Genomic DNA, 12,185 nt, shown 5'->3' with positions numbered 1-12,185 from the left:
GAGTCCAGGCCCCTTCTCCCTTAGACCCCACCCACGTTCCCCGGTGCCCAGAGGATCTAGACCCCAGGCCTGACGATGAGGTTTCGGGGAGCACGTTTATTCAGAGAAATAAATATGGCCCGTGGAAAGGGGTTGGAGGGCCAGGGAGATGTATCTGCGCCGCAGCCGTGTCTCTGGGTTAGGTTTCCGGAGTTTCCAGCATGTCTGCCAGGGCTCTGGAGAGAAGGACGCAGAAGCTCACACCAGGGCACTTAGAGATCGTTAACCTGCCCATTTCACCAAGGGGGGGACTAGAGGCTCAGGGTTGTCCAATAATTCATGGCGGGACAGCACCTTTCTAAACGGGGCCCTGAAACATCCCCCCTCCACACACTTACTGGTACAGGGACGAGGAGAAATAGTCGACATAGCTTCCTGTGGGAGAGAGGGGTACACCACCGGTGAAACTGGGGGCCACTTTTCACTCAGTCCAGGATCAGGACTAGCTCCGCCCCCTTTTCTGGATTCCTTCCCCCAAACTAATTCCTCCTCCAGGGACTCCTTCCTTCCTCCTGGCTCTAAGTGTTCTAAATGTTCCCATTCTCCAATAGCCCCACCCCCCGCCGCGTCCTTCGAATTCCACTTGCTTTGGCCCCAACCTCTTGGTTCTAGGCTCACCCCCCCAATCCGAACCTCTTAGGTTTTGGCACCTATGCCCAACCTTCCCTCTGCCCGGCCCCGCCCCTCCGTGCTCCTTCCGCTCTTTACAGAGTCCCCGCCTTGGCCACGCCTCCGCACATAGCCACGCCCCACAACCTTCCAGCCTGCTCCTCAGGTTGGCTCCATCCGCTAGGCCCCGCCCCTTCATCAGGTTTCTTCTGGGCCCCACCCATGCTCACCCGGAGTGCAGACTGTTTCGCAGACCAGCGGGCAGAGGTAGCAGAACTGACAGTGCTGGGGGCGGGGATGGGGAGAGAGAAAGCGGTAGGAGGTGGTCAGGGGCGGAGTTAGGATGGGGCGTGGGCCGTACTTGGGCAGGAGGCTAGCTAGGTGGAGGTTAAGGTCAGAGGCAGGATCGGGTTTGGAGTCAAGGCTGCAACAGGAGTAAGGGGTTAGGTCAGTTTGAGGGCAGAGGATTTGGGGCTGGGGGTGCTCAGATGGTCCCGGGCCATCCGGAAACCTGGTGGATCCTTGAGTCTGGGAGAAGTCTCACCTGGCACTGGTCGCAGTGCTCTCCCATGTTCTCCTCGTCACAGTGACAGTTCTCACATTCAGTGCATCGCTGGGGACCAGAGGAGCCTGGTTAGGCAGAGACGTTTGGGAGCCACCTGCCGGTCCTCCACCCTGCCTGCTGGACATATCCCCAACTTCACAGCTTCATTACTTCTGCCACTGAGCTCAGTATCTTCCCCCAACCTGCTTAACCTGCTTCCCACCCCCTCATTTCCCTATTTCAAGGCGCCCCGAGGTCCCCTTGTCACTGTGGGGTGGACCTTTGGGTACTCTCTTCACCCCCTCTCTTCCTATTCTCCCCATAGCCTGTCAGTCTCCAGTCCTGTCCCACCTCCCTCAGCTCCGCCTTGAACCTTCCTCCCTGTCCCCACATCTGCACGTGCAGCTCAGGCCTCACCCTCTCTTTCCTGGACCACTATCCCAGGCTCCTCCCCAGCCTCCTGGCCTCCAGTCTGTCCCCCACTTGGCCCCAGAAGTGTCTTTGTTTACTCAGGCCCCTCCCAAGGCACACCGGGAGCCCAGGAACAAACTCTAGGAACAGCTTGGAGGATGGAGCTGGGTTGTGGACGTACGTTGCAGAAGGAGCAGTAGCCACACAGGGACCCTGGCTGGTAGTTCCCATACTCCTGGGCATCCTGCTGATCTGTGGGGACAAGAGGGCAGCAGTGACCCAGGTTGACTCCGCTCCCCCGCACCCCATCATCCAGTCAGATCACCTACCCATGTCCTCACCACTCTCCTCTTCACTGGAGGCACCTCCAGACACCTCCCTCCGGGCCAGTGGGTTGGGGATGATGGTGAAGGGGGGCTCATCCTCCTCCAGCCCCTCCTCCTCATCTTCTTCCTCCTGGTGGTCTTGGCTCAGTGGGACCCAAACCTCGGCCCTCTCTTCCCTCCTCTCCTCCTCCTCCTCTTCCTCCTCCTCTTCCTCCTCCTCCTGGCTCAGGCTGAGGCCATGACCTTCCTCTTTGTCTTCCTCCTCCTGCTGGTCCAGGCTGCCACGGTGGGTGCCTTCTCCTCCCTCCTCTGAACCTTCATCATCTTCTTCATGGGAGCTGTGATCCCCTTCCTTCTCTTCCTCTCCCTCCTCAGAATCGTTCTCCCTTAAATGGCTTCTATCCTTCACCCCCGTGTGTTCTGGGGGCTGGGGGCTAGTCTCCTCTTTGATGGACCCTCTGTGGCCAGTCTCTTTATCTCTGTGGCTTTGCTGCCTGTGGCTGGGAGCCTGGCGGCCAAGCTTGGCAGAGATGTCCTCATCTTCCTCCTCGGGGACTCCGCGGCGGTGATGGCCAGGGACTGCTCTTTCAGATTCCTCTGGGAAGTCCTCCTCCTTAGCGCTCTCATGGCCTTGGGGTTGGTGGCTTGCAACATGGTGGCTGAACTCGACTGTGATCTCCTCCTCGTCCTCCTCGTCGCCTCCAAGGCCATGGTGGGCATATCTGGGAACCTGGTGCCAGTGTTCAGTGGACACATCCCCATCCTCATCTTCCTTGTCTCGGTGGCCTTGATGTCTGTGGCTAGGGATATGATGGTGGGGTTCGTCTGAGACACCTTCATCCTTTTCCTTCCCAGGGTCTCGGTGTCTGTGGACCTGGTGTCCATACTCAGTGGAGACATCCTCCTCTTCCTCTTCTTCACCCTCCTCTTCTCCATGGCCTCGGTGCACGTGCCTGACGATATGATGGTGGCGCTCACTGGACACAACTTCGTCTTCGTCCTCATCTCGATGGCCATGGCTCCTGCGGCTGGGGAAGTGGTGCCCCTGCCCAGCCGAATCATCCGCGTCTCCACTCCCATGGCTCCTGTGCCCACGGGCCTGCTGAGCATGCTCTGTATATTCCTCCTCATCAGAGATGTTCTCATCTCCCACCTTGTGGCCTTGGTACCTATGGTCCTGGGATTCTCTGGAGACATCTTCGTCCTCTTCTCTGTGGTCTCCGTGGCCCCAGAAATGATGCCCACTCTCCGTGGAAACATCCTTGTTCTCATCTCCGTGGCCTCTATGGCTGTGCGTGGGGTGGCCAGACTTGCCCGACCCGTCCTCTGGGGGCCCCGAAGCTCCTGCGTTGTTGTTCCAGTTTCTGGGCCCCGGCCCAGCCCCTCTCAGCTGCTGGGTCACGGCAGTGGGGAGAAGCAGGCTGGCCACTGCAGCCCAGAGGAGAGAAGTGTGTAGCCATGGCCCACAGTGACCCATGGGGGCAGACAGGCAGCAGAGCTTCTCCCAGGGCTGGCTCCCACTGTGGCTAGGGCTATGTGGATGAATGTCGGGGTCCTTGTCCCTTTGGGGCTCCTTCTGTTTCTTTCTCCCTGTGTTGTTCCTTTGCTGTGTCTCTCTGGGCCTCTGCCCTCTGGCCCTCACACCCAGGCCCTCTGAGGCAGTCTCCAGAGCCCCTTACCCTCCTCTCCGGCCCTCCCTCCCACTTCCCAGCCAATAGGGTCTCTCCCCTCCCCTCTCTGTGGCTAAATTTACTCTCAGCCCTGAGTTATTCTGGGTCAGTCCCCACCTGCCCCTCCCCTCCTGCTCCTCCTCCTCCTCCCAGCTGGGGAGGGGGTGGATGAAGGGGTCTCTCCTTGGCCAGGAGAGAGGAGCCAAGGGATTTGACTTTGGGTTGCCAACAAGTTCGTGTTTGGTAGCTGCAAAGAAAATGGCTAGATTTTTAGTAGGCCAATTTGGGGCGAGCCTGGGCCATGGGGGAGGGTAGTGGGAGGGATGTATCTGAGGGGAGAAACCCCTGCCCAGGAAGGACTGGGGGTTCGATTATGGGGAGTTTCTGGCCAGAATGCGCTACTTTGCTGAGAAGGTGGATGCCAATGTGGAAGCCCTGGAATGGCGTGAAAGGAATTTTGCTCCAGCGCACGTACCCATGACCTCCTGTCCCTGGAACTCAGATCTGGGGGCAGGGGATGGTGCCAGGCCAGGGCTATAAATACAGCGAGGGGGGGCAAGGGGCTCAGGTTACCCAGGAGGCCGCAGCTGTCCCTGTCAGCGAGCTGGCAGGAGACATGCGGCCCCGCCTGTCCGCATATCAATACCTCCCACTCCTCACCCTGTCACGGTCGCCCTCACTCTTTGCGTCCCCATCCTTCTTTATGGGTCTCCCTCTCTCTGTCATTGTTTCTTCACCAGCTCTCTCTCAGGGTCCCTGTTGCCCCCCCCCACCCCCTGAGGATTCTGTCCCCTTCTCCCTCTCACTCTGAGTGTCTGCCACCCATCCAAACCTTTCTCTCTCTCTCCGTCTTTGGGTCAATGTAGCGCCCCCGCCAACCTCTGTTCCCCCTTTCTGATTCTCTGCCCCCACCTAAGTCTTTGTGCTTCCCGCCCCCCATCCCCTGACCTGGGTCAGTGTGCCCTCTCTCTCATCGCTGACATTTCCTCTTTGGGTCTCTGTCCCCCTCTCCCTGGCTTCCTGTGCCCCTCTCCGCCTCTCTCTGGGTCCTGTTCGACCCTTTGCCCCGCCTCCCGCTCTACGCTTCCCCGAGATTCCCCGCCTCCCAGACGTGGCCCCGCCCCAGGCTGGGCTGGAAAGTGGCGGATCCGGTTTGTCCAGGGCGCATATAGAACCCGGGTTGGTGGAGCGAATGCAGGGAGTCGGATAGGTTGCGGTGGCTGCGGCAGCATGGTGGGTGCGGAGAAGGAGCAGGTACAGCGGCCGGACCCGGGCCTGAGGGAACAGGGAGCTAGGGTCTGGCCTCCTGCTTTCCAGAGAGGAGGGTTCTTGAGACCCAGATTCTTGGGTCAGACAAAGGAAGGGGTTGCTGGGGGCCCGGACTCCAGGGTCCTTGGGGACGGATTGGTGAGGGGGTTGGGGGGGGTCGAGTCTCCTGCGTCCGGGAGAGGAAGGCACTGGGGTCCCGGACTCCTGGGTCTCCGGCTAGGGCGCGGGTGGGTCACTCCGTGACCCATAGGACCGAACTGGATCCACTCCCCCAACTCCTTGTTCCTGTCTCCAGAGCTGGATCCCCAAGATCTTCAAGAAGAAGACGTGCACGACTTTCATCGTTGACCCCACAGATGCGGGGTGAGGAGTTCGCCCCGGGGACAGACCCCAGAGTGCCCCGGGTCCGCTGACCCCGCCCACCGCAGACCCCGCCCTTCGGTTCCTTCCCTTCCCCAGTCTTGTCAGAGCCGGTACTCCTAAGGGCGTTCCCTGGTGGCTCTCTACCTCGGGGAGGGCTTGGGTCAGTCTGCAGACACTTCCAATTTCCCATCCTCCCGCTCAGGGTCAGTGTTCAAGGCCCAGGGCTGGGTTCTGGTTTTTTCCTTCCCGGTGTCCCTCCTGTGTGTCTCTGCCTCCTGGCGTCACTTTCTCTGTCTTTCTTTCTTGGCTGTCTCTGTTTCATTCAGTCACTCGTTCGTTCATTCCTCCAAGAAACTGTCACTCAGCACTTCCAAGGGGGCATTATTTTCAAGAGCACAGGCCCTGCCAGGGTTCAGATTTCAGCTGGGACACGTGCTTTGTGGCTTCGGGCAAATCATTTCACTTCTCTGGGTTTCATCTATCATCTGGGCATAAAAACAGGCTCTATTTCCTGCGGATATTGTGAGAATTAAACAAGTTACTGCTTGTGTTATTTCTGAAACAGTGCCCAGCGCATAGTAAGCACTGGAAAATATGTCCATAGGAACCACTGGAAGGTTGCGATTACTAGCATGTGTAGGGCCTGTGCTTGTGCTGGGTGGCTGGGGGGTGGGGAGTGGCCACCCTTAGGAAGCTCCTGGCCTTCAGTGATGGTCTCTCGAGTGGGTTCTGGCTTTCTAGTGTCCTCAAGGCAGTCTTTGGGGTATGGGAAATGTCAACGTTCCTAATTTAGTGTGTGTTTTATTATGACTATATTAGTACAGGATGGCTTGAATTAGGTATAAATAAACATATATATTATTTGGGGGTGAGTGCTCAAAAACTTTTACTGATGGAAAGGGCAGTCAAGGAAGTTTAGAAACCTCTGGTCTGGTGGGAGGAAGATCATTCTAAGGCAAGGAGATGGGAGCTGCCAAGCACAAGCCACTGGGCCCAGTGGGAGCCAAGACGAGGCATCTGGTTAAGTCCGGGGAGGGGACACAGGGTGTCACCAATGGCTTCTGGAGGAGGAGGGCTAATGAGGTGACACTAGAAGGTGATAAAGTTGGAGTTCGAAAGTTGAAGGTGGGTTGGATTCCAGGAGTGGGAGAACAACAAGTATAAATTGCCCCCTATTGACGACGTGGCTTGCCAATGGGGCAGAGTTCAAGGTGCAGGGAGCATCTGAAAGAGGATATCAAGCAGGAGGCCAAGGCCAGAAGTCACGCAGCCTCAAATGTCACCCCGAGGGGTTGGGACTGTGTCTTGGTGTTCCGGGGAGCCGTGGGAGGGGTTGGGTCAGCTCTGGGTGTGGGAAGATGCTCCGAGGGCCACGTGAGGATAAATAGGAGCTCAGGAAGCTGGGGAAGAGGCTGGGCAAGGGACAGGTGGGAGGAGAACAGGGCTGAGGGGACACAGAGAGGTGGGGACGGGGCAAAGATTCAGGGGCAGGAGCTTGGGGACCGATAGATTTGCAGAGAGAGGGGGGAGAGGGGAGGATGGGCCCAGACATCTGGTCTGGGGCCTGGGAAACAGTGAGCTTGTCCCTGAGATGGGAACGCAGGTGCATGAGTAGGTTTGGGAAATGTCGCCCAGCTCAGAGTGGGATTTTGTGTGTGGGAGCGGCCTGGGGGAGCCAGGGGCATTGCAAACCTGGCTCAGGGACGCAGGAAAGGTCTGTGACTTCCATCCAAGATTTGAGAAGTCCTAGCTGTAGGTGGTAATGGAAACTATGGAAGTAGGATGGGGGGAAGAAAGTGTAAAATCAGAGGAGGTTGCAAACTGGCAGTTCTATGGCCGATGTGTGTTTTTTTTTTTCTTCCACGGAAGAGGATTGCTAAAAACTTGTCTCTGAATGCTTCAGGACAGACATGCTGCCTCAAGTCAGCACAGCCTCCGGCACATGCACTTATAATTTTCCACCTGATGCTTCTTTCTCTTACGTTACCTGCCTGGCCCTTGGGGGCATTGAGTTTGAGACCCATGGAGGGAAGGCATGTGGTCCTGGCTCTGGGGAACACCTACACTCAAGGGAGGCACAGAGGAGGAGAAAGCCACAGATGAGGCAGAGACAGAGCAGCCAGGGGAACGGGTGTGCTCTGCCAAGGAAAAGGTTTTCCAGAATCAGCCTTTTAGCTATGACCAGTGCTACTTTGTCTGAGTCAGATGAGACCTGAATAGAAGCCATTGTATTCGGGGACGTGCAGGTAATTGCTGATTTTATCGGGAACAATTTTGGTTTCAGTGGCCACACAGAGAAAGGGGGGTAGGAGATGAGATGGACAGAGGGGGGAGTCTGCCAGTGCTGTCTACCAGAATTTTCTGCAATGGTGAAAATGTTCTATATCCACATCCAATATGGCAGCCACTGGCCACATGTGGCTCCTGATCACTTGAAATGTGGCCAGAGCAACTGAGGAACTGAATTTTTAATTGTATTTAATTTTAATTTATTTGAATATAAGGAGCACGGTGTGGCTAGAGGCTACTGTACTGGACAGTTCAGGTTCTGGAACATTCCATGAAGAAATTTTGCCAGGAAGGGCTCGTGGGAAGTAGATGGACAGGAATGAGGGGGGTCCAGGGACAGGGTTGAGATGGGTGAAAGGATCAAGTGGGTAAACTGAGGCATGCCAGGACCCTGGAGGTAGACTCAGGAAGAGGGAGGGGTGTATCCTATAGTTCTCACTGTGCCAGGAGCTGGTGTATTCTGTTTGGATTTGTTGGCCATTCTTCCAGTGACTTTACAACTCTTGTCAAATCCGTGGACCACCTGTGCTATTCTTTCCATACAATTAGTCCTTAAGTCATGGTTCACTCTGTTTACATAAATGTAGGTCTCCCCCGAATATTTGAATCCCTTCTGGAATCAGGGACCAAAGAGATTTAGATACATTTTCAAATAAATCCCTCATCTCCCAATCCCGTGTTGCTTGCTGTTTTTTTTTTTTTTTTTTTTTTTTTTTTTTTTTATGTTCATGGGCCTCTCACTGTTGTGGCCTCTCCCGTTGCCGAGCACAGGCTCCGGAGGCGCAGGCTCAGCAGCCATGGCTCACGGGCCCAGACGCTCGGCGGCACGTGGGATCTTCCCGGCCCGGGGCACGAACCCGCGTCCCCTGCATCGGCAGGCGGACTCCCAACCACTGCGCCACCAGGGAAGCCCTGCTTGCTGTTTTTAAACTCAGGTGCCAATCCCATTAGGTAACAAGGGATGCTTACTTGCTTATTTATTTAGGGGGGAAAAAGTTTCATATGTGATCACCACAAATGCAAAATCTGTTCCGTTTGCCACAAAGAGAAAGAAACAAGCCATAAAAGACAGTCACGATGAAAACCAAATAAAAAGTATTTGCCGTCTAAATGGATGCTGTTGCCAGCCCAGTTTTCTGAGCCTGAGGCCCACTTTTCTCTGTTAAAAGGAAAAAGTAAAGAGTTAGGCATTAAAAATATTCTAGCACCAAGCTGATTCTCTTTCCTTGACAGTAATCAAGAGAGCTCAAAAAGGAATGACTTTCTCACTGTGTTGTTCAATGTTATTTAAAGCTCTGTGTGGAGTTCACAGAGACCGGATCTGGTATGCGGCCCCCATTTTAGGAAATGTTGTGTTATTTCATTGGCTCTCATAGTTCTATGACGTAGGCTGTGCTATCATTGTCTTTCCCTCTGAGGTGGAAATTTAGGCTCAGAGAGATGAAGCTACTGGCTCAAAGTCACACAGCTGCCTTGGCCTCTAGTGCATGCGTGCTCTGTGAATCACTCTCTTGATTTTCCTTTTCATGTGAATATCATCTGTTTGAACTGGGGGCAGCCAGGACATCCCCGATGGCCTCCTGCACTTTTCCACTTCAGGCCCTGAAGGCAACAGTGAGTGTGGGGTCTGGTGTGTAGACCTCCCTGCTCAGGTGCTCTTGAGCCACTGTGGCTTCCTGCTGGTGGGGGAGGTGACTGTGGTGGTTCTGCCCCAGTCTCTCCCTCAGGCTGGTCAGAACCGCAGAGGGCCAGTGCCAGGGTCAGTATGGACAGTGAGCTCCTCTGGAGGGAGATGCAGAAATATGGACATTTCTACAGGATGTTTGGGGTCGGTGTGGACACCTCTGGGCTTCATCCTCCTCCTTCCCCTCCCCCCTCAGGGGGACCTTGTGCCAGTGTGGGCAACCCCGGTGTGCCCACCCATCAGTGGCTGTGGAGGATGCATTTGGGGCAGCCGTGGTGACCGTATGGGACAGTGACTTGCACACCACGGAGAAGCCCACAGATGCCTTCGGAGACCTGGACTTCCTGGGTGTCGGCCGCAAGGCCAGCAATGTGAGGCTTGCATGTCTGGGCAGGGCCAGGGTTGACCAGTGGGGCTGCATGCCTCAGGGGCTCCCGGAGCCAGGGTCTGGGGGTGTCCCAGCTGAACGCTGTGTCTCCCCATTTGCCCATCTCTGTCTTCACCTCTCCTGGATCCCTGTCCCCTCCACCCCTGTCTGTCTTTTCTAAGCCTGTCCCCCTCTCTCTGGGTCTCCGTCCTCCTCTCTCTGCGTCTCCATCCCTCCCCTCTGGGTCTCTGTCCCCCTCCTCCCTCCCCCCATCTCTGTGCTCCTCTCTCTGCATCTCTGTCCCTTTCTCTCTGTCTCTGTCCCCTTCCCCGTGTCCCTTCCTCTTGTGTGTCCACAGTTCCTCCGGCTCTCTGACCGCACGGATCCAGCTACAGTTTATAATCTGGTCACGAACATATGGGGCTTCCAGGCCCCGAACCTGGTGGTGTCAGTGCTGGGGGGGTCGGGGGGCCCCACCCTCCAGACTTGGCTGCAGGACCTGCTGCGACGCGGGCTGGTGCGGGCTGCCCAGAGCACAGGTGACTGAGGGTGGGCAGGGGCTCTGCCTCCTGGGCCAGGGCCGACTGTCCCCCCATCTCCCCCACTTCCCTGGAATTCTGTCTTCCCCCACTCCCGACTTTGTGCGGGGGTTTTTGTCTCACTCTCTAGTCTCTCTCTCTCTGTCTCTGCACGCCTGTGTGTCTCTGGACCTCACCACCAGTCTGTTTCGCTGTGTAGGGGCCTGGATTGTCACCGGAGGGCTGCACAAGGGCATTGGACGGCATGTGGGTGTGGCTGTGCGGGACCACCAGACAGCCAGGACTGGGGGCAACAAGGTGGTGGCCATGGGCGTGGCCCCATGGGGTGTGGTTCAGAATAGAGACACCCTCATCAACCCCAAGGTGGGACCCAGGGTCTTGGACAAGGAGGGGGCCGGGGGCCTGGACTCCTGGGTCTGAGGGGGGAGGGGCTGCGGGGCTGGACTCTGGGTCTGAGGGAGGAGGGGTTGGGGGCGGGGACTCCTGGGTCTGAGGGAGGAGGGGTTGGGGGCGGGGACTCCTGGGTCTGAGGGAGGAGGGGCCGGGGGCCGGGACTCCTGGGTCTGAGGGAGGCGGGGCCGGGGGCCGGGACTCCTGGGTCTGAGGGAGGAGGGGCCGGGGGCCGGGACTCCTGGGTCTGAGGGAGGAGGGGCCGGGGGCCGGGAGTCCTGGGTCTGAGGGAGGAGAGGCCGGGGGCCGGGGGCCGGGAGTCCTGGGTCTGAGGGAGGAGGGGCCGGGGGCCGGGAGTCCTGGGTCTGAGGGAGGAGGGGCCGGGGGCCGGGACTCCTGGGTCTGAGGGAGGAGGGGCCGGGGGCCTGGACTCCTGGGTCTGAGGGAGGAGGGGCCGGGGGCCTGGACTCCTGGGTCTGAGGGAGGCAGGGCCGGGGGCCGGGACTCCTGGGTCTGAGGCGGGAGGGGCCGGGGGCCGGGAGTCCTGGGTCTGAGGGAGGAGGGGCCGGGGGCCGGGACTCCTGGGTCTGAGGGAGGCGGGGCCGGGGGCCTGGACTCCTGGGTCTGAGGGAGGACGGGGCTGGGTGTCAGGTCTCCTGGGTCTGAGGGACGAATGACTGGTGTCTGTCCTCTTGGCCTTGATGAAAAGACTCCCTGGTCTGGCCACTTGTCCCCCAGGGCTCATTTCCTGCGAGGTACCGGTGGTGCGGTGACCCCGAGGATGGGGTCCAGTTCCCTCTCGACTACAACTATTCGGCCTTCCTCCTGGTGGACGACGGCACCCATGGCCGCCTGGGTGGCGAGAACCGCTTCCGCTTGGGCTTCGAGTCCTACCTTGCCCAACAGAAGACGGGCGTGGCAGGTGAGTGGCTCCTTCCACTGGGGATTCACAGCCCGAGGCTCAGGATCCCAGTGGTCAGGTCTGGTAGGAATGTGGGGGTTGCGGCCACGGGGAGTTTCCTATGGTCAAGTGCCTTCTCCCATCATTTGCTTTGTTTGAAAAAAATCATCATCTTGAAATCTACAATACCGAAAGGTGGGCAGCTTGATGAATTTTTAACAAACTGAACCCACCTATGCAACCAGCACCCAGATCAAGAAACAGAGTAACACCAGCCCTCAGAAGTCTTCTGCCCACACCCAAGAGCCACCCTATCCTGCTTGTCACAGCACAGAGTAGTTCTGACCGTGTTTCATATGAATACAATCACACCAACCCCATGTTTTAAATTCTGCCTTCTCATATTCGACATTATTTCTGTGAGATTCATCCATATCATTGCATGAACTGCAGTTTGTAAATAACCCATGGATCAAAGAAGGAAAAATAAAAAAGAAGCTAGAAAATATTTTGAACTGAATGATAATGATGTTATGACATACCAACACTTTGGGGATGCAGCTAATGCAGTACTTAGAGGGAAATCTGTAGACTTAAATGTTTATCTAAAATGAAAAGAAAAGAAAGGTTGAAAATCAATGATTTAAGTCTCCAATTAAAAAAAATCCTAGAAACAGAAGAGCAAATCAAATCTAGAGAAAGTAGAAGCAAGGATATAATAAAGACAGGGCAGAAATCGCTAAAACAGAAAGAAATGTCCAATGTAGAAAGTCAACTAAACAAA

The 12,185-nt window shown here is 56.7% G+C and overlaps 2 protein-coding genes across 13 annotated transcripts in view; one reads left to right on the top strand and one right to left on the bottom strand.

The window, feature by feature from the left end:
- Nucleotides 1–76: 76 nt before the first annotated feature.
- HRC (histidine rich calcium binding protein) lies at nt 77–4,686 on the bottom strand. 2 transcript variants are annotated; one of them, XM_059046129.2, is made up of 6 exons: nt 1,933–4,686; nt 1,785–1,855; nt 1,193–1,261; nt 879–933; nt 378–414; nt 77–215 (listed from the first exon to the last, which is right to left on the bottom strand). In XM_059046129.2, exons 1-6 carry the CDS (start codon nt 3,404–3,406, stop codon nt 179–181), a joined length of 1,743 nt encoding a protein of 580 aa, XP_058902112.1. In that variant the 5' UTR covers nt 3,407–4,686; the 3' UTR covers nt 77–178. The 2 variants fall into 2 exon arrangements, with proteins under 2 accessions (XP_058902112.1, XP_066874298.1); XM_067018197.1 differs by having other exon boundaries at nt 1,945–4,654.
- A 16-nt stretch (nt 4,687–4,702) lies between these two features.
- Nucleotides 4,703–12,185, top strand: part of TRPM4 (transient receptor potential cation channel subfamily M member 4) — a 38,695-nt gene continuing 31,212 nt past the window's right edge. For 3 of the 11 annotated variants that reach the window (XR_010837609.1, XR_010837612.1, XM_067018181.1), the window contains exons 1-6: nt 4,740–4,853; nt 5,164–5,231; nt 9,401–9,575; nt 9,930–10,110; nt 10,310–10,473; nt 11,239–11,422. Coding sequence is in view for 5 of the 11 variants with exons in the window: in XM_067018181.1 (XP_066874282.1) it covers nt 4,830–4,853; nt 5,164–5,231; nt 9,401–9,575; nt 9,930–10,110; nt 10,310–10,473; nt 11,239–11,422 (796 nt within the window). In the remaining 6 variants the exon portion in view is untranslated. Of the gene's footprint in view, nt 4,854–5,163; nt 5,232–9,400; nt 9,576–9,929; nt 10,111–10,309; nt 10,474–11,238; nt 11,423–12,185 lie in introns of all 11 variants that reach the window. The other 8 variants (XR_010837611.1, XM_059046100.2, XM_067018180.1 and 5 more) reach the window with 8 other exon arrangements.

The sequence above is a fragment of the Kogia breviceps genome, chromosome 18 (assembly GCF_026419965.1).
Source record: "Kogia breviceps isolate mKogBre1 chromosome 18, mKogBre1 haplotype 1, whole genome shotgun sequence".
In the NCBI taxonomy this organism is placed as follows: domain Eukaryota; kingdom Metazoa; phylum Chordata; class Mammalia; order Artiodactyla; family Physeteridae; genus Kogia; species Kogia breviceps.
Note: the sequence above shows the minus strand (reverse complement) of the source record. Positions and strands in the feature narration are given on the sequence as shown.